Genomic DNA, 18,761 nt, shown 5'->3' with positions numbered 1-18,761 from the left:
GTATTCAAGTTGATCATTGGATCGCTTGAAAGGGGTTGAGTGCAACCCTCGTCCATTGGGACTCCACAACGTGGAAGTAGGCAAGTGTTACTTGGCCGAACCACGGGATAAAAATCGCGTGTCTCTTGTGTTGCCTTCTCTGTGATTGTTTTATCCACAAGAACTCGCTTCGAAACTACTTAGTTGCGCTAACACTTTAATAACTAAGTTTTGTGGCTATTTAGTGTTTGATTTTACAGGATCACCTATTCACCCCCCTCTAGGTGCTCTCACCCCTGCCAGCGCACAGCCAACCCCCTGCGACCACCTTTGGCCAGCCCGCCACCGTCGCGCCCGACCATCCCCACCCCATACCCACACTCGACCAAGTCGTCGGTCCTATTGAGTCATTTTGCCTGCGTCTCCTTCCCCAAGGTCATTGGTCCAGCTGTCTCAAGTTGACCTTCTTCTTCTACTGAGACATTATCTGATAAACCAATCAAACCGTGTAGGTAATTCCAGTCAAATGAGTGATGGTGCTGGAGCTGTTCTCATGAAAAGATATGTGGCTCTGAAGAAAGGTTTGTCTATTCTTGGTGTTTTTAGGTGCCTGATCTGCCCGTTCTTGATTAGTTCACGTTGTGTTTGTTGTCGTTGTCATTCAGACATATATTTCGCTCATTTTATGGTTACATTCAACATTTCTTGACCTCGTCTATTAGGAGCTTTGCCATTGTTGGAGTGGATCTAGCTGTTATGGGCGTTGGTCCTGCTGTGGCCATTCCTGCTGCAGTGAAGTCTACCATACTTGAGGTTGGAAACATCGATCTATTTGAACTGAATGAGGTACGCGTTTATTGCCTTGATCACCTTCTTCTCTCACCTATTTATATGCCATACGTAATCACTGAATCATCCATGCTTAGGTCTTCGCCTCTCAGTTTGTCTACTACTGCAGTAAGTTGGGTTGGATCGTTCCAAAGTAAATGTAAATGGAGGCGTGATTGCCATAGGACACCCTCTGGGTGCAACAGGTAATGGAACGTCTACTTTAATGCAAGACTATGTGAGTGCCCGTGCATTGCAACGAAAACATATAATACCAGATAACTTATGTACAAATGAGTGTTATACTATTATAGGTGAGTGTCGTGAGTTGCAACGAAAACATATAATACCACGATAACTTATCTACAAATATGTATTATATTGTTGTGAGAAAAAGGTTTTGTAATCCATTTGTGATCCTAGCCATACATAAAGTTTGCTTGATCACCTCCTTGACCTTGCTCACTGAAGTTTCATGTTCATACGATTAAAACTTGTTAAAATATTTAATTAGAAAAATACAATGCTCACCACTTCTTTCTGGACACGTGGTCCCTAAGGATCCTCTTATTATCATAGTTCCATATGATGGTAAGCAGTGCCTAGAATATGCAGCGCGCTTTGTGCGCCGTGCTAAATTTCAATACTCTTTAACGCTTCTCTCAGCTTCTCAAAGATTACAAGGAAGTTCTATAAATGATGCCTCTATAGAAGATATCTATTGGAGAGGTACGATATGCACATACAAATTGCAATACTAAAACACTACTACTTTGCTTACTGTATCTATTTTACAATGTTATATAAGTGAAAATATGTCCCTCCTTTCTAAGTCCTTGTTTCAGATGGTCAACCATCTCATCAGGTTTCAAACGGTGCATATCCTGCATTGCAAGCACATAATAAAAAAATATCCATGTTCCGAGGGAAAAATATGTGTGGCAAGTTGCTTACTAGAGCCATAGACAGGTGCAATCAACTGTTTGCCTAGCAATCAAGTAAGCCATATTGATAATACAGTTTTTATCTACTGGTCTGGTTTGAATGATGCTAAAAAAATAACAATGGCTTAATAGTAGCTAAGGTAAAAAATGATAGTATCCCACTTCAAATAATGTGATGTTGCACCATGCAGCTCCGAACCAGTAGATTCAATTAGCAAAAGACCATTTCATCAACATATCATTAAGGTATTCCATTTTCCATCAAAATATGTGCTATGCCTTGAAAATAGACAGAAGCGAAACGTGCGTCAAAATCTATAAATAATCAGTGAATCTATTCAAAATATATGCTATGCCTTGTATGGTAGGCTGGTGTTGTAAAAGCTAGAAAAGCTATGTTTTCATACTTATACTAGGTATATGCCCGTGCGTTGCAACGGTATACAAAATATTTGATAAAATGTCAGTGCACAACGATTATATAAATCAAATATCATATATACTATCGACCTCAAAATCTTACAAATTCTTTGGCAACAACCAATACAAAACTAAACTAAATCATGAAAATTAATAAATGAACTAAATACATGAAATGACTAAACCCAAATCTAGTCTCTCTGAAGTTTATACACATGCAATAGAAAGAGTATCTACAAAGAGGCAATCACCAGGCATCTCTACTCTACACCGTCAGAACTCAAAAGATGATAAAGGGTACATCAAAGGAGTGCCCATTAGGAGCAACCTAGAGAACTGGTTTGTCGCACATCTGACGACTCCACACATTATAGAAGAATGGGAATACGTTATCTAAATCTGTATAATCATACATGAGACCACCACGGTTATAAAACCAAATGCGTAAAAAATAATAAAGGGTAATCATGTTTCAAATGAATTGTAGCTCATAAAAATTATTTTTACTATAATATGTAACAGTTAGTTCCTTGCGGCTGGTAAAAATTAAATTAAGTTTGCCTATGTCATTAAGAACATGTATGAATGCCAACTTTAAACTTCTAGCTTTCTAATATCATGTCACAAATTGGTAACTTTCTCCATGGGTTCTAGAAGCTCTCAAGGAGCAACAATTCAGAAGTGAACTGGACGAAAATGCATGGGCTAAGTATAAAAGAAACTAAGAAAATTATTTTAAGCTCATAAAATTGTTTGATTATAAAGACCCATCACTTATAAGTTTCTTCTCCTAGCGGTGTCGATGAGCGCCATCTCTTCGTTCCTGACGATGTCCATGAGGAACTCCGCCTATGAAATCATGCCATAACTTTAGTTCCTTAATTTCTTTCTCTATCTACAACAAACAAGTGAAATTTTACATCATGTCATTGAAGTCGTCATATTTTCATAGTGAAGACAACCGACATGCTAAATGACGTATGCAACATGTGCAGTTAGTTCACTATGGTTACTATGTTTCTTCATGTACAAAGATGTTGGGATGAATACACATGAAAAAGTCACAAGTAGCATATACCTTCTGGATTTGATTGTCCTTTTCTTCCACTAATGCTTCAAGACCAGAATACGAAGCTGGGCATCACAATTCACTCTCCAATCTTGCATCAGGCTACATAAACTTTAATAAAGAAGAAACCGTCTATCTGATATAGTATCAATACACGATTCAAAGTTATTTTGATCCTAAGGGAGAAACGGAACTTGTTGTTAACTGAAAACAGTAAAGTAAAAGCACCTTAAATGCATGTTTGGGGTGGTTATCCAATGCATGCTGTAAAAACACCTTAAATAACCAATATATATAAATAGGGAACCAAATGGAAGGAAAAAGCTGCCATGGTGAGGGCTAGTTTGAGAATGCTAGAACGACAAAGAGACTACGAGACCCCATAGTGAAGTTTCCTCAGGAACCCCCTAGTACAGTCTTTCCTCTCCTAGGATATCCCTCACCTCGCCTGCATGAGAACATACATGCAGCTTTGCTATCTAAATTGGCTACATGCAAAATAATCAATATAACATGCATGCACACTATTTGATCTCGCTGCCCATACAAAGATCAAAATTGGATGCAGATGTAGGGAGTATCTTATTCACCTGGATACATGAAACAAATTGTACATGAAACAAAATTGGATACAAGAAAAGTGGAGGCAAAGAGAAGGGCCTAGTTGTATTCACCTTGATTGCTTCTTTCCAGGTGCTTATACTTCTAGACATGATAATATTTGAAACTTCTTTGGATGGATTAAATAATTTATACGAACTCATACCAGTTATGATTCTCATTTTTGAATCCTTTGAACTTGAAAATGCCTCTACCTTGTACATGCTGACAATTTTTGAGTTATAAGGTCAATGACTATTTTGAACCTTGTATCTCCCAAAACGCCGCATGAAGTCACTGTTACTTTGGTTAGATTAAATGGTACTGTTCCAAACTGTTATCAAACTTAAGATTAATTGAAATGGAAACATGAACTGTTGTATAAAATGGCTCCTTGTAGCCCTTGCCCACCTCACTAAAATTTATGTTCATTGAACCCATAGGTTTATGGTATATCTTCATCAGCTACCAATTAATATCATCCTTAGTCTCAATAGTTACCAGACAATATCATTCTTGGTGACTTGGTCTCAGTTTGATTAGTGTAGTTGCTTATGATCCATGGATAAATTGTTGTGGTACAACTGCTAGAATATATACTGCATTACTGCTAGGTTGAATTTTTTTAGGACTGCAAAGGTCAGCCTCATGAAATATGCCAGTGTGAATTTGGTCTGACTATCTGTTCAACTGATTCTCTTGCAGAAGGAAGAAGTGGGTTTTGAGCATCAGGCTGCAATCATGCCTGATGTTCCTCCGCCAGAACAGGCAAGGATTTTTCTCTCTTTCCTTTGATATCTGTGGATGAAAAATAGATATCTAATAAGCAATCAAATGCAGCTCTCTTTCCTTTGATGTATCTCCTGCTATAGATCGGCTTTGATTTGTGCAACCAAAAAAAGGTAGACAGACAGAGAGCTCGTTCTGCACTTTCTAAAAATTTCTTGCATTCTGTTTCTTCCAGATCTCCAAGATGGTAAAAGGGGTGAACCCATTTAAACACCCTTGACAGTTCCATTCCATATCTATGCTACTTCCTTGAAATTAGAGGACAATTAAGAGCATATATAGTTGGTTAGGAAGAAGAACATTTGCTGCAGATCACTTATGCACGGTGAACTAATACCAAGGAAGTAGCATAGAAAACAACTGGAGCAGAAAATAAAAATAAAACTTGCACTACATCCATTTAACTATAGAAGCACTTTGAGCCAAAGATGATGATAGGCTACCAAGAATGACATCATGCACATACCTGTCTTTGGCTAGACTGGTTTCGTGGGGGTGATCCACCAAGCGACGGGGGATGAGAGGAGCCTTCACTATAATTTGTTGTCCGCTTCTTCTCATTTAAAAAAACAAAGTGAGAAGCTAAACCAAATCCTGTTGTACCAATATATGAATGATTATATGATTATACAAATTAAATCTAAGAGAAAAGAAAAATATTATGTGATTGCTAACAATGACATAAGCGATTCAAAGTGCAGGATACATGAATTGATATATTCTGAAGAAACTCTTATATACAAAGCAGGGATAATAATTGGATCACACAAGCTGTTAAACATCGCAAAACACCACTATTGCATCAAAATAATAGATATTCGTACATTTATGCAGTATCAAAATTGAATCAAAACAAAAATAACAAAGGTTTAAAAGTAAAGATTCCATTGCTTTTGCATTATGTCAAAAACAAGCAAAGGCAGTCTGTCATGTTTCTTTGGCATTGTTCTAAAAGAAAAAGATAACACTAAATTGAGAAGAGCAGACTGAGAGCCCCCGGATTTGAGAAGAGCTCCCAGACCCAGCCCCATGTCGTCACACCGGGAGATCCACCACGGCTCAAAGCAACCTAGCAGCCGGAAACATAGACGTGGAGGTTAGATGGCCACGCACAGCCACAGGGCATAACATGGCCACACTTTGCAAGTTATAGGGAATAAACTCAATTATTGCTTGAACAGTGTAGTTTAGATTAATTAAACCAATAGAACACTTGCTTTTTTTGTTTAACTCTAGAATAATAGCAGTTTGACAATATGCGTGTCTAGGCGCCGCGGGTGATCGATCCAAGCAGTGATCGCCGATGTACCAGTGTTGTGCGTGTTCATGACAATGAACTGAAAGCGGGACTCAGAGTTCCTGGACCAATCAAGCACATTTTTGACAGAACCAGACCGCATAGGAGTGCAAGCCAAAAAAAACCCAACACAAACCCTCACCTCCTGACAACAAACAGCGACCCCTCGACGTCCTTCCAGCTCTGCACGAAACAAACCAATAACCAAAGAATCTGCCATGAGATGATGCTGGATCGGATAATGGTCCAGTAAATGGAGCATGAGGAAGGAAGAATCTATGGCTCACTTGACGTGCGCGGTAGTGTCCACCATGAGATCTTGTTGGATCAGATCGGGGGAAGGGAGAATCTGTTGCTCACCCACTGGTTGAGGTCGGTAGGAGCAGAGGATCATGTCACACGGGGGTCCGGTGCTCCAAGGCCAGATGGTGGTCGGCGGAGAGCATTACAACGGGGAGCGAGGCAGTGAGGCGGATGGTTCATCAGGTTGGCGCTGGTGGTCATCGGAGCCCCCTCGCCTCCCGATATGATGTCGCGTGCCTGCACGCGCGGGGCCGCCGCCAGGAGGGTTCGTGGCTAGGGCGGGGGTGGGGGTGGTTGGGCGAGAGGGAGACACGGGTGTCGCGGCGGGGACCGGTGCTCCAAGGCCAGATGGTGGTCGGCGGAGAGCACCACGACAGGGAGTGAGGCGGATGGTTAGGCCGCCGCCAGGAGGGTTCGAGGCTAGGGCGAGGGCGGGGGTGGTTGGGCGAGAGGGAGACACGGGTGTCGCGGCGGGGGCATCACGAGCGAGCTGTACTGATTCGCTATCTGGGCCGCACCAAACATCGCTGGAATATGGGCCACATGACGATTTTAGCCCACGACACCAGCATTGTTTGTGGTGCTTTCTTTACTATTGTGGTTAGTGCCATACCGGCTAGTGAAACAGGTAGAGAACGACTTATAAGCGTTGGTGCAGCCCCAAATGTCAACTTGTTTGTGACTCAATGGCGTTAGTAGAGAACAATTTAGATAATGTAGATATTTGTTTTGCTTGGCGAGGAAATGGGCCTGCTGGGTTGCATGCGTTGGGACGGCGCGAGAGGGAAGGCAGGGCGCGAGAGGGAAGGCAGGGCACGAGAGGGAGCAGAGCTGCGCCTTGGTGGGGCCCGCGGCGTGGGAGGCAGAACCGTGCACCATCCTGGGTGTGTACGTCTACACTATCGTCTTATATAGTAGTAGAGATTTTAAAACACATAGAAAGCAATATCTGATAGTGTTTTTAGTCGCTCGTCTTATCTGCAGGTTCGCGAAATCAGCCACTCGTCATACCATCTTAAACCGCAGCTCGAACAACTTCTACTTTTTCGTCATCTACTAAAGCAAGAGCAAGAAGGCTACTTTGCATGCCTGCATCAAGAGATAATGGTAAGACAACAAAGCATATTAGAAAGAACATATCCTCATGTAATAGGAGAGGATTTCACCTGTCTCAAAAGATATTGTCCTTTGTAGTGCCTTTACATCATCTGACTTAAGAAACCAAGTACCAACAAGATGATAACCAGCTACGAAAGATGAGGTGTGGAATGAAAAAGGAGCAACAGTATGGTTAATCCAAAAGCAACAAAACAACCTTGATATTTATTGTCAATGGTGATCCAACACACAGAGCAGTGACAAACACCGACATCGAAGGGAGAAATGGCTGAACAGCTGCATAGAGCCTTGGAAGGGGAATTTGCAAAATATAAAGAAGCATGAATTTAGACCTTTAAAACATAAGTTGATCATAGTGTGAGACAAAGATCAGAAACATAAGGGAACTGTCCAATCTAACAGCTCCCTCCATACTTCAGTTCAAAGCAATGAAGGGAATACCATAAATTATATGGATCATTGATCCCACGAATTTATTCCATGCTAACAGATTGATAAGTGTTGGGTCTATGCTTCGTCGCCGAAGGTCTTCAAGGGAGAAGCGGCTTAAAATGTGTGAGCAGGTATCTTCGGACTCGTATCAGAAAGGGAAAAGCTACAAAGGTTGACACAGCGCCGAAGCTGTGAAGCAGGAAAGCTTCGACATGTTCGCAGAAAAGGGAACCGACTTAAAGATGAAAAGGCCATTTAGACCTCGATAGAGTGCTATAGAATTATCACCAAATGTAAAGGGCATGTATGTAATTTTGTATGGGTTGTACCCCGTGCCTATAAATAGGTGAACAGTACCCCCATACTGTTCACGTTAATTTGGCGTTTGCTTTTGCGTCACACTTGTATTCTCATCTCCTTCCAAGCCGAAGGTACATTTATAATTCGATATTGTCTCTATTTCTCTATGATGATATAATAAAGTTAAATGAATGATGTTATATGATTATTTGTGCTATCTTTTATGTTTCATATGCTTCATCTTTCATTAGTGTATACTGTGATCATGAAGGTTCGTCCTTCATGACCTTCGTCCGGAGATCGTTATATCCTAAGGGAAATAATGCCTCAAAGGACGAAGGACTTTATCGTTTAACATTTTCTGTGTTGCCTTGTTCTTAACTCATAGCATTTGAGAACAAGTCCCCAACATTGGCGCCCACCTCCGGTGAACTCACTTCCACTTTTTGAGCTGATGGCTTCGTTCAACGACCAAGCTGGAGCTGCTTCGGACCCGAAGCTGGTGCTCCCGATCACAGGTGGCTCGTCCTCAGAGCCAGCTAACAAGAAACAGAAGAAGGAAGCACAGAGAAGGGTACAACATGTTGGGGTGCAAGGACCCTTCATCAAGTCAAGATGGTCTCACATTCCTATTACCTTCTCCCAAGAGGACCTTCAGCTCAAAGATTACCCACACAACGATGCCATGGTTATCTCTTGTGTTATCAAAGGATTTCTGGTCCATAATGTCTTGGTTGACACAGGCAGTGCAGCTGACATCATATTTGCTAAGGCCTTCAGACAAATGCAAGAGCCAGAAGATAAGATTCATGATGCTACACATCCTCTCTGTGGCTTCGGAGGAAGACAGATTGTAGCATTGGGCAAGATCACCATGTCAGTGACCTTCGGGTTCATCAACAACACTAGAACTGAGCAAGTTGTGTTTGACATTGTCGACATGGAATACCCTTACAATGCAATTATTGGTCGTGGTACTCTCAATGCCTTCGAAGCAATCCTTCATCCTGCCTATCTTTGCATGAAGATACCTTCGGATCAGGGACCCATCGCTATTCATGGAAGTCAGGAAGCTGCAAGAAGGGCCGAAGGTAATTGGACTGACTTAAAAGCAATCCATAACATCGATGGAGCTGAAGCTTGTGAACAGTACAAATTCAGAAGGGAGAAAGCAGCTTCAGCAGACCAGCCGAAGCCTATGCTCTTATGTGAGGACATAGCAGAGCAGAAGGTGCTGTTAGGCTCTCAGTTATCCGAAGAGCAGGAGAAAACCTTGATAAGGTTTTTGTTCAATAACAAGGATGTTTTTGCATGGTCAGCCAATGATCTCTGCGGAGTTAATAGAGATGTTATCGAGCACTCACTCAATGTCGATCCATCCTTCAGACCCAGAAAGCAAAGGCTTCGGAAAATGTCAGATGATAAGGCCGAAGGTGCTCGCAACGAAGTCGAAAGACTCCTCAGTGCAGGAGTTATCAGAGAAGTGAAGTACCCAGAATGGCTGGCTAACACTGTTATGGTAAAAAAGGCCAATGGCAAGTGGCGAATGTGCATCGATTTTACAGATCTTAACAAAGCTTGCCCGAAGGATGAATTCCCACTATCAAGGATAGATTCTTTAGTTGATGCAGCAGCTTCTTCAGAGCTCATGAGTCTGTTAGACTGTTATTCAGGCTATCACCAAATTTGGATGAAGCAGGAAGATGAGCCGAAGACTAGCTTCATAACTCCAAGTGGCACATATTGCTATCTTCGGATGCCTGAGGGGCTCAAAAATGCTGGAGGAAGTTTCAGCCGAATGACTGCGAAGGTTCTCCAATCTCAAATAGGCAGAAACGTGCTAACTTATGTTGATGACATCATTGTCAAAAGCACGAAGCAGGAGAATCATATTGCTGATCTGCAGGAGACCTTCGCCAGTTTCAGGCAAGCTGGCTTAAAGTTAAATCCAGAAAAATGCGTCTTCGGAGTGAAGAAGGGGAAATTTCTTGGATGCTTGGTTTCAACAAAGGGGATTGAAGCTAATCCAAGTAAAATTGAAGCTATACTTCGGATGGAGCCACCAACTACAAAGAAGGGGCTCAAAGATTGACAGGAAGATTGGCATCTCTCAATAGATTCATATCCAGATCAGCAGAGAGAAACTTACCATTCTTCGAAGTACTGAAGTCAGCCGAAGTCTTTCAATGGGGACCAATCCAACAGAAGGCCTTTGAAGAGCTAAAACAGTATCTAATAGATCTAACAACATTGACTCCACCAATGCCAGGGGCTCCTTTGTTATTATATGTGGCAGCTTCGCACTCAGCGGTAAGTGCAGCGCTTGTCCAGGAGAAGCTTGATGGTCAGGTCAAGAGGCAGGCCCCAATATATTTTGTATCCGAGGTTCTTAGTTTGTCAAAGAAAAATTATACAGAGCTGGAGAAGGTATTGTATGCTGTCTTGATGGCCTCCAGGAAGCTTCGGCACTATTTCCAAGCTTACAACATAATTGTTCCTTCATCACAACCTCTGAAGGATATTATGAGGAATCGAGAAGCTACTGGAAGGATTGGAAAATGGGCTGCAGAGCTCAATGAATTTTGTATTGAATATGTTCATAGATCTTCGATTCAGTCACAGGCGCTGGCAGACTTTATTGCTGATTGGACGCCAGGGACTCAGGAGGAGGAAACGAATAAAGACAACGAAGCCTGGACAGTGTTTTGTGATGGATCTTGGGGAACCTTCGGAGCAGGAGCGGCTGCTGTGTTGGTTTCACCTTCCAAAGTCAAAATTTGTTATGCGGCAAAGCTTGATTTTAATTGCACAAATAACATTGCTGAGTACGAAGCATTGGTTCTAGGTCTTCGGAAGTTAAAAGCAATGGGAATCAGAAGGGCCATACTTAAAACTGATTCCCAGGTTGTTTCGGGTCATATTGACAAAAGTTGTAAGGCTAAGGATCCGAAGCTTGAAAAATATCTGGATATGGTTCGAAGAGTCGAAGCTTCCTTCGAAGGGTTTTCTGTCAAGAATATCCCTCGAGGACAAAATGAGCATGCTGATCTGCTAGCTAAGTCAGCAGCACAGGGGCTGCCTTTACCTTCGGATGTGTTCTTCGAAACAATAAAAGCACCTTCGGTGGAACTTCTTGAAAGAGCAGTTCTTAATATATCTCCTGTTTTTAGCGAAGATTGGAGAACCGAGATCATCTCTTACCTTCAGGGTAAATTTCTTTCAGATGACGAAGCTTATAACAAGAGGATAGAGGCAAGAGCTCGTCCATATGTCATGATAGAAGGGGAGTTGTACAAACATGGAGTTTGTGCTCCGCTGCTCAAATGTTTATCCAGAACCGAAGGTATAGAGTTAATGAAAGAAATACATGCAGGCCTGTGTGGATCTCACATCGGATCTAGGCCGTTACTTGGAAAAGTTTTCCGTCAAGGGTTTTACTGGCCGAAGGCAGCTTCGGATGCAGCAGAATTGGTTCAAAAGTGCGAAGGTTGTCAGAAATGTGCAAGAGATCAAAAACAACCTTCGTCCTTAATACAGCTCATACAACCCACTTGGCCATTGCAAAGGTGGGGCCTTGACTTGTTAGGTCCGTTACCACCGGCCCAAGGGAACCTGAGGTATGTTGTAGTAGCTGTGGAATATTTTTCTAAATGGATTGAGGCGAAGCCTTTAGCCACAATAACTTCGGCTACCGTCCAAAAGTTTTTCTGGCAAAATATTGTTTGTCGTTTCGGGGTGCCAAAGGCTATCACTGTGGACAATGGAACACAGTTTGACTCCGAAGCTTTCAGGGATTTCTGTGACCAAATTGGTACGAAGATCCATTTTGCATCAGTTAGGCACCCGGAGTCAAATGGACTTGTTGAAAGAGCCAACGGCATTATAATGACAGGAATAATGAAGTTAATCTTCAATCAACCCAGAGGAAAATGGCCAGATCAGTTAATCAAAGTGGTGTGGAGCCACAACACGACAACATCAAGGTCTACAGGCTTCACTCCATTCAAGTTGTTATTCGGTGACGAAGCAATAACTCCAGAAGAAGCTAAAACTGGATCAATAAGGATAGTAGCTTCGGCAGAATCAGATTCCGAAGCTGCTTATTCTATAGAAAAAGATGCTTTAGAAGGGATCAGACTGCAAGCCGTGGAGAATATCAATAAATATCAAGCTGAAACAGTTAAATGGCGGGATAGAAAGGTTCGGCTAAAAAATATTGGGCCAGGGCACTTGGTGCTTCGGAGGGTGGCCAACTCGGAAACAGTGGGCAAATTGCAGTTGAAATGGGACGGGCCTTTCTTAGTAGCATCTTCGTCAAGACCCGGTTCATACAGATTGAAAGATATGGACGGCAATGACATTCCTAGATCTTGGAATGCGGATGAGCTTCGGCGATATTATGTATAATTCGATGTAATTTATCATATTTTTTATTTTTTAGTTCTTCTTTCATGGCACCCTTTTCCTTTCCGAAGGGGGAGAAAGGTTTTTAATGGGGCCATCACGTGTAATTTTCTTTTTTAGTTCTATAAGAGCAAAATCCCCCAAAGAATGTAAATGTAAAAGCTGAGAATGCACCATCGAGTGCCAAAAAGAAAAAAAAGAAGCTCCAAAGACGTTCCTAAGGGAATGCAGAGCTTACAGCGAAAAGTCAACGCTGATTCCGCCAAAAGTAAAGGCGAAGAAGCTCCAAAGACGTTCCTAAGGGAATGCAGAGCTTACAGCGAAAAGTCAACGCTGATTCCGCCAAAATTAAAGGCGAAGAAGCTCCAAAGACGTTCCTAAGGGAATGCAGAGCTTACAGCGAAAAGTCAACGCTGATTCCGCCAAAAGTAAAGGCGAAGAAGCTCCAAAGTCGTTCCTAAGGGAATGCAGAGCTGAGGTGTGATTGTTTTTAAGAAAATAATGGCTATGAATATGGCTTCGGATACGTGTTTGGCCATTCATTTGCACCACATTACATCATAGCATTTGCATTCATAAACATTCATCTAGGCATATGTAGGATAATCATCTTCATCGCATAAAATGGTTGCTTCGGCAAGAAGAGAAAAAAGAAAGGGAAAAATTTCTATGAAGGAGAGCTTCGGAGAAAAGGAAAATGTTGTTTTCTATGAAGGAGAGCTTCGGAGAAAAGGAAAATGTTGTTTTCTATGAAGGAGAGCTTCGGAAAAAAGGAAAATGTTGTTTTCTATGCTTCGTTGCGTACGAAAAGAAGGGAAGGTGTTTTTTCGCCTTCGGCTCAAAAAAGGAAATTTCGTCCACATCAAAGCATTTCTCATACATCAGTGAAAGGTTAAGGATATATTACAAGGTATGAACAACATACATTAAAAACAAGTTTTTGTTTACATTTACAAAAGTTATCTCAAAAGTTTTTCAAGTACTGTCTGCAGTCTACTATCTAAATCTCCAAGGAGCTTCGGCTTCGGCGTTATTTTTGATCATCAGCTTCGGCTTCGTCATCCTACATGAATAAGGTCATTGGAAGTCAGAATCAAGTTTACAGGAAAAGGTAAGCACAAGGTATGAATTCTTACTGGATCAAGGTGGCTACGAGCTTCGTCTCCAGCTTTCTCTCGACCACCTTTTGTCCATATCATTTTTACAAATCGATTCGAGATGCTTCGGGCGAGATCAGGGATGTCATCCAGGATTGATGGTGACAAAGTAAAATTTGGCCTATTGACAATTTTCCCATGATCACAGCCAGCCTTCATGAAGGCTGCAGCAGTCCCTCGAGAAGCCACCCAGGCACAGAAGTCACCATGCCCAGCTATGACTTCGTCGAGCTCGCCAATCTCCCCCTCAATGTGTTCGAAGGTTTTTGGTAGATCTTCAGCTGAGGGGGTAAATTTTTCGCTGCTAGCTCCAACCGAGTAAAAAATCTTTCTTAGTCGTTGAATGCACTTGTTGCTAAATTCCAGGCATTTTTCTTGAAGATTTGTCAGTAGTTTTCTCAAATCCGAATTTTGCTGAGCTTCGGCTTCAAGTTTTGCATTGAGATCTTGTTTTTCTCGTTCGAACTGCTCAGACTGGCGGAGAAGCTTCGAGTTCAGTTCTGATATTTTTGCTTCAGCTTCCGCCAGTAAGCCTTCGGCTGCCTGGAGCTCAAAGTTCTTTTTCTCAAAAGCATCTGATTGCTCCTTTATTTTGTTTTCCAAATTTCCGATTATAATTTCATGCTTTTTATCTTCAAGATCTTGTTGCATTTGCAAGGCTTTGCTCAATAACATACTCTACACAAACACAACCTTCGTCAGACATGTTTTTATTAGAAGCAATAAAGGTTAAGGGACAATTCATTCACCTTGAAGTTGGAGTAAAATAAACTACCAACGACATGTTGTCGTCGGTAGCGGCTGATGTCTGTTTCTAGCTTCGGGAATCCAATACTCTTGGACAGAGTACTGATAACTTTGGCCCCTGTTTGGTCCCGAATACACTCTAATTTCTCGTCATCAACGCCTCCGAAGAGGAGTGCCCCAGGTTTGTATCCACAGGATTGGGCGTACTCTTTAAGCTCTTCTATTTCAGCTTTTGTTAGATGTTCTCCAACTAAGTTTTGGAACGCGAAGGCTTCGTTTTCTGAAGCTTCATCAGCAATTTCTTTTCCTTTCTTTGACGCTGCGGTCACAGTCTCTTCGGCAGCAGTGGCAGCTTCTTCTGCAGCCATGTCTAGCAGCATTTGGTCAATATGTTCAATTGTGCTCTCTAAATTCAAATCTTCAGCTGAGGTAACTTCGGCGGCTGCGGCCTCCGAAGGTGCAATTTCAATATCTGCCCCCTCTAAAGCTGCTCGTGTTTTTTGGGCCGAAGCTCTTGGCGGCGTTTTGTCAATTACCTCTGTCACGGTAATGATTCTTTGTTTCCTTGCCTTGATTGTTTTCTTCGATTTCTCGGGCTCCTTGTCCTTCTGAAAAAACTTTGTCAGTTGACGACCCAGTGGACTTAGCTTCGCAGGTAAGGATTCAGTCATTACCTTCAGAATTTCCTCAACAACAGCAGCAGAAGGTGATGCGGGAGTTTCTTCTGCTTCAGATATTTGTTGCTTCGGAGAAGAAGCTTTCCTTTTCTTCGGAATTTTCTTCGTTACTGGCTCTTTTTCACCTTCATCTAAGGCTTCAGTTACCCTTTTCCTTTTTTGGCCTCCGGCACCTTTGTTCAGATTTTCGTAGTCTGGGTATTCGAAACCCAAGGCGTCCAACACTCGATTTAGCCTTCGTTTCGGACGAGTGCCGAAGGCTGCGGTCATCAATTGATCTTCTTTTTTGGAATAATTGCCAAGTATTTCATTACACATTGCTTCAATCGTATCTAGCCACTCTTGGCAAGGTGCTTTAAAGTACTTTTTAAACTTGAAATAGTAAGGTAAACGTACGAGTTCACCTTCTTTCTTTTCCCCCTGTAGCTTCGGCATTTCCCATTCTCTCAAACTGGGAAAAACTTTGAATGCTAAAAACTCTTGAACCAGGTCCCTTGTGCTGATATGCTCTGCAATAATTCTGAATTCACTCATTGCTTGTTGTGTTGGACCTTCGGGTGTCATATTGCAGCGAGGTCGGGTTTCTCCGAAGATTAATTCCAGCGGGCTTTGAACAAGCTTTTCCTTGTCGTCATCAACCTTGGCATAGAACCACTCTGATTTCCAGCCTGCTGCCCACTTGCTTCGGTAGCTAATTACAGGGAACTTTGTAGTTTTCCGATAGGCAAAGTTATAGCAACCAAAATTATCGTGTAATCCATCTTTTCTAGCCTTTGTTTGATAATGTAGCTCGTGAACCCGGCAGAAGCTGTCTGCAAATGGTTCCACTGCTTGGCTTCGGAGTGCCCAGATATAAACAATAAGCCTAACGATAGCGTTAGGGGTCAGCTGATGAAAATAGATACCGAACCTCTTCAGTACCTCTCCAATAATCCCATGTAGGGGGAACCTTAATCCAGCCTTTAGAAAACTTTTAAAAATAACAATCTCATCCTTCTCTGGCTTCGGGGTAGTCTCTTCTCCACCGAAGCGCAACAACTTCTTCTGATTTTCAGTAAAAAAGCCCGCTTTTACCATCTTGGACAAATCAGCCTTCGAAACAGTAGATTTCCCGAAGTCCAAGTGGCTCGGCTTGCTTGGCATGGCGATGCGGTAATCATCTTCGGAATCAGTTTCCTCAATATCTTCTTCCTCTGCTTCAGCGATTGCTTGTTCTGCTTGTTTTGCATCATCATGAGGGATCTTTTCTGAAGTCACTAGACCCGATCGTTGCATGGCTTCGGAGATGGGAAGAGTCTCCGAAGCTTCAGTTTCCTCCCCCTCGCGCTCAACCCTGGCGGTAGAGCGGACTCTGGCCATTCAATTATGAACTTGTGAAACTTTAAAATTTCCTTCCTCTGAAGCAGGTTTCAAACTGGAGCTTCGTTCGTTTCTAACAGACAAGCTTCGGCGATGGTTAAAAATTTTGGCAGGAAAACAGTGCAAATAGCAATGAATGCTATGGTAACTTCACACCTACTCGTCTGTTTATATAGTGCTGCAGGTAAGAAGGCGAAGCGCCAGAGTTTTTACACCAGGCGCACACCCGCTTGCGCTCGCTGCGCGGTGGACCGCAGGGACAAACAGTAAACTCTGCAAGGTGGGACCGCTGCGTGCTGGGAAATTAAATCGTTTCTCGGCAACGAGCTCAGGGAAGGTGTTTTTTGGACCTTCGGCTCCCCGAAGCTTAAGAGACTTTTTTCACGGATCAAGCTCGTTACGAAAAATGATCTAGCACCGCGAAAGGGGCTACTGTTGGGTCTATGCTTCGTCGCCGAAGGTCTTCAAGGGAGAAGCGGCTTAAAATGTGTGAGCAGGTATCTTCGGACTCGTATCAGAAAGGGAAAAGCTACAAAGGTTGACACAGCGCCGAAGCTGTGAAGCAGGAAAGCTTCGGCATGTTCGCAGAAAAGGGAACCGACTTAAAGATGAAAAGGCCATTTAGACCTCGATAGAGTGCTATAGAATTATCACCAAATGTAAAGGGCATGTATGTAATTTTGTATGGGTTGTACCCCGTGCCTATAAATAGGTGAACAGTACCCCCGTACTGTTCACGTTAACTTGGCGTTTGCTTTTGCGTCACACTTGTATTCTCATCTCCTTCCAAGCCGAAGGTACATTTATAATTCGATATTGTCTCTATTTCTCTATGATGATATAATAAAGTTAAATGAATGATGTTATATGATTATTCGTGCTATCTTTTATGTTTCATATGCTTCATCTTTCATTAGTGTATACTGTGATCATGAAGGTTCGTCCTTCATGACCTTCGTCCGGAGATCGTTATATCCTAAGGGAAATAATGCCTCAAAGGACGAAGGACTTTATCGTTTAACATTTTCTCTGTTGCCTTGTTCTTAACTCATAGCATTTGAGAACAAGTCCCCAACAATAAGTGAATTGGACTAATAGAGAGGAAAAACTTGCATGACATATCTGGTAGTGAACCATGTAAATGCAGGTACTCGTAAAACACATAGAAAGCAGTATCCAATACTACGACGCATGAACCAACTGTAACGTCATAAAATTTTGGTGGTTTTTTGGGTACTCATTTTTCTTGATTAAAAAATAGCACAATATGACAGGTTGAGAAGAGACTTTAGTTCCTTAAGTGTAATAAATAGGTTTTTAAGCTTCAAGGAAGCGTACTTAAATATATCCACCATTGCAGAAGGGTTGTGGAATTTTCAGAAACTACGAGCCAATTCTCATGTCACATTATCGGGGCAGCAGTGCTTAAATGTCTTTGGTTGCCCAAGAGATGAATTTCAACCATGTTAGAAGTTCCATTCTCCTACTCCTCTAAGGTGTTGGTGTTGGATACACTAATGCAGCACCCGCTGAATTCACAAGAGAACAAAAAATGAGATTATTAGGCATCATATCATGGGTATTACAATAGTAAGTATTAATCATCAATGGACAAAAATAGATAAGAGTCGATAGTCAGCTACAAGATTAACATTATAGGCTAACAAGAAGATAATTGAATTATCTAAATGGTGATCAGATTATGTGAAGCACTAAATTTGTGAACTAAATATAAAACCCCCAAATTCCAAGAAAAAGGATACTACAAACAGCAACTATTCAAAAATCAACTGCAAAAATTCTCTGAACATCAGGGCTATGGAAAACAACATGCAACTTGCATTTCTTGTTGTCAGTTTGACACTATGCTCTAGTAAAAAATGTATCATGCATATATATTTTTTTACTAATCCCTTTGCATAACAAATTCAGAACTACAGAACCAAACCACAACTATGAGCTATTTTTTACTAATCCCTTCTCCAATTTAGACATCTAGAAGAGAGCTTGTTTTTGGTCTGGCTTTAGAGTAGAGACCAGGGTAGTGGGACAAACTGGCAAATCACAGTACCTTGCTAAATAGAAGGAAAAAAGTCTGCATCGTTATCAAACATTAACTAACATAGAGAAATATCTCGTGCATCAGCCTTAGCTACATCGTTGGGAACACGAGCATCCCCTGAATCTTCACCTTGGACGAGTTGACAAGCGGGACAAGGCATTGCGTCCACTTTGGGGACAACTTCCCAATCTACAACCACATCATAGAGAATGAGACAGAGCAAATTTGAACAAAGAATTTGTTGGGGACTTGCTCTCAATTGCTACGAATTAAGA

The 18,761-nt window shown here is 42.0% G+C and overlaps 1 protein-coding gene and 1 pseudogene across 1 annotated transcript in view; one reads left to right on the top strand and one right to left on the bottom strand.

Moving 5' to 3' along the window:
- Positions 1-502: 502 nt before the first annotated feature.
- Positions 503-1,956, top strand: LOC109939805 (3-ketoacyl-CoA thiolase 1, peroxisomal-like; annotated as a pseudogene).
- A 3,905-nt stretch (positions 1,957-5,861) lies between these two features.
- The window catches only part of LOC103628598 (serine/arginine-rich splicing factor SR30), a 51,729-nt gene continuing 38,829 nt past the window's right edge, over positions 5,862-18,761 (bottom strand). The window contains exons 7-9 of the mRNA XM_008648769.2: positions 7,251-7,318; positions 6,069-6,109; positions 5,862-5,988 (exon numbers count right to left, since the gene is read on the bottom strand). Coding sequence (XP_008646991.2) covers positions 5,862-5,988; positions 6,069-6,109; positions 7,251-7,318 — 236 coding nt within the window. The remainder of the gene's footprint in view (positions 5,989-6,068; positions 6,110-7,250; positions 7,319-18,761) is intronic.

The sequence above is a fragment of the Zea mays genome, chromosome 5 (assembly GCF_902167145.1).
Source record: "Zea mays cultivar B73 chromosome 5, Zm-B73-REFERENCE-NAM-5.0, whole genome shotgun sequence".
In the NCBI taxonomy this organism is placed as follows: Eukaryota; Viridiplantae; Streptophyta; class Magnoliopsida; order Poales; family Poaceae; genus Zea; species Zea mays.
The sequence above is the reverse complement of the archived record's forward strand: the minus strand, read 5'-3'. Positions and strand labels throughout refer to the sequence as shown.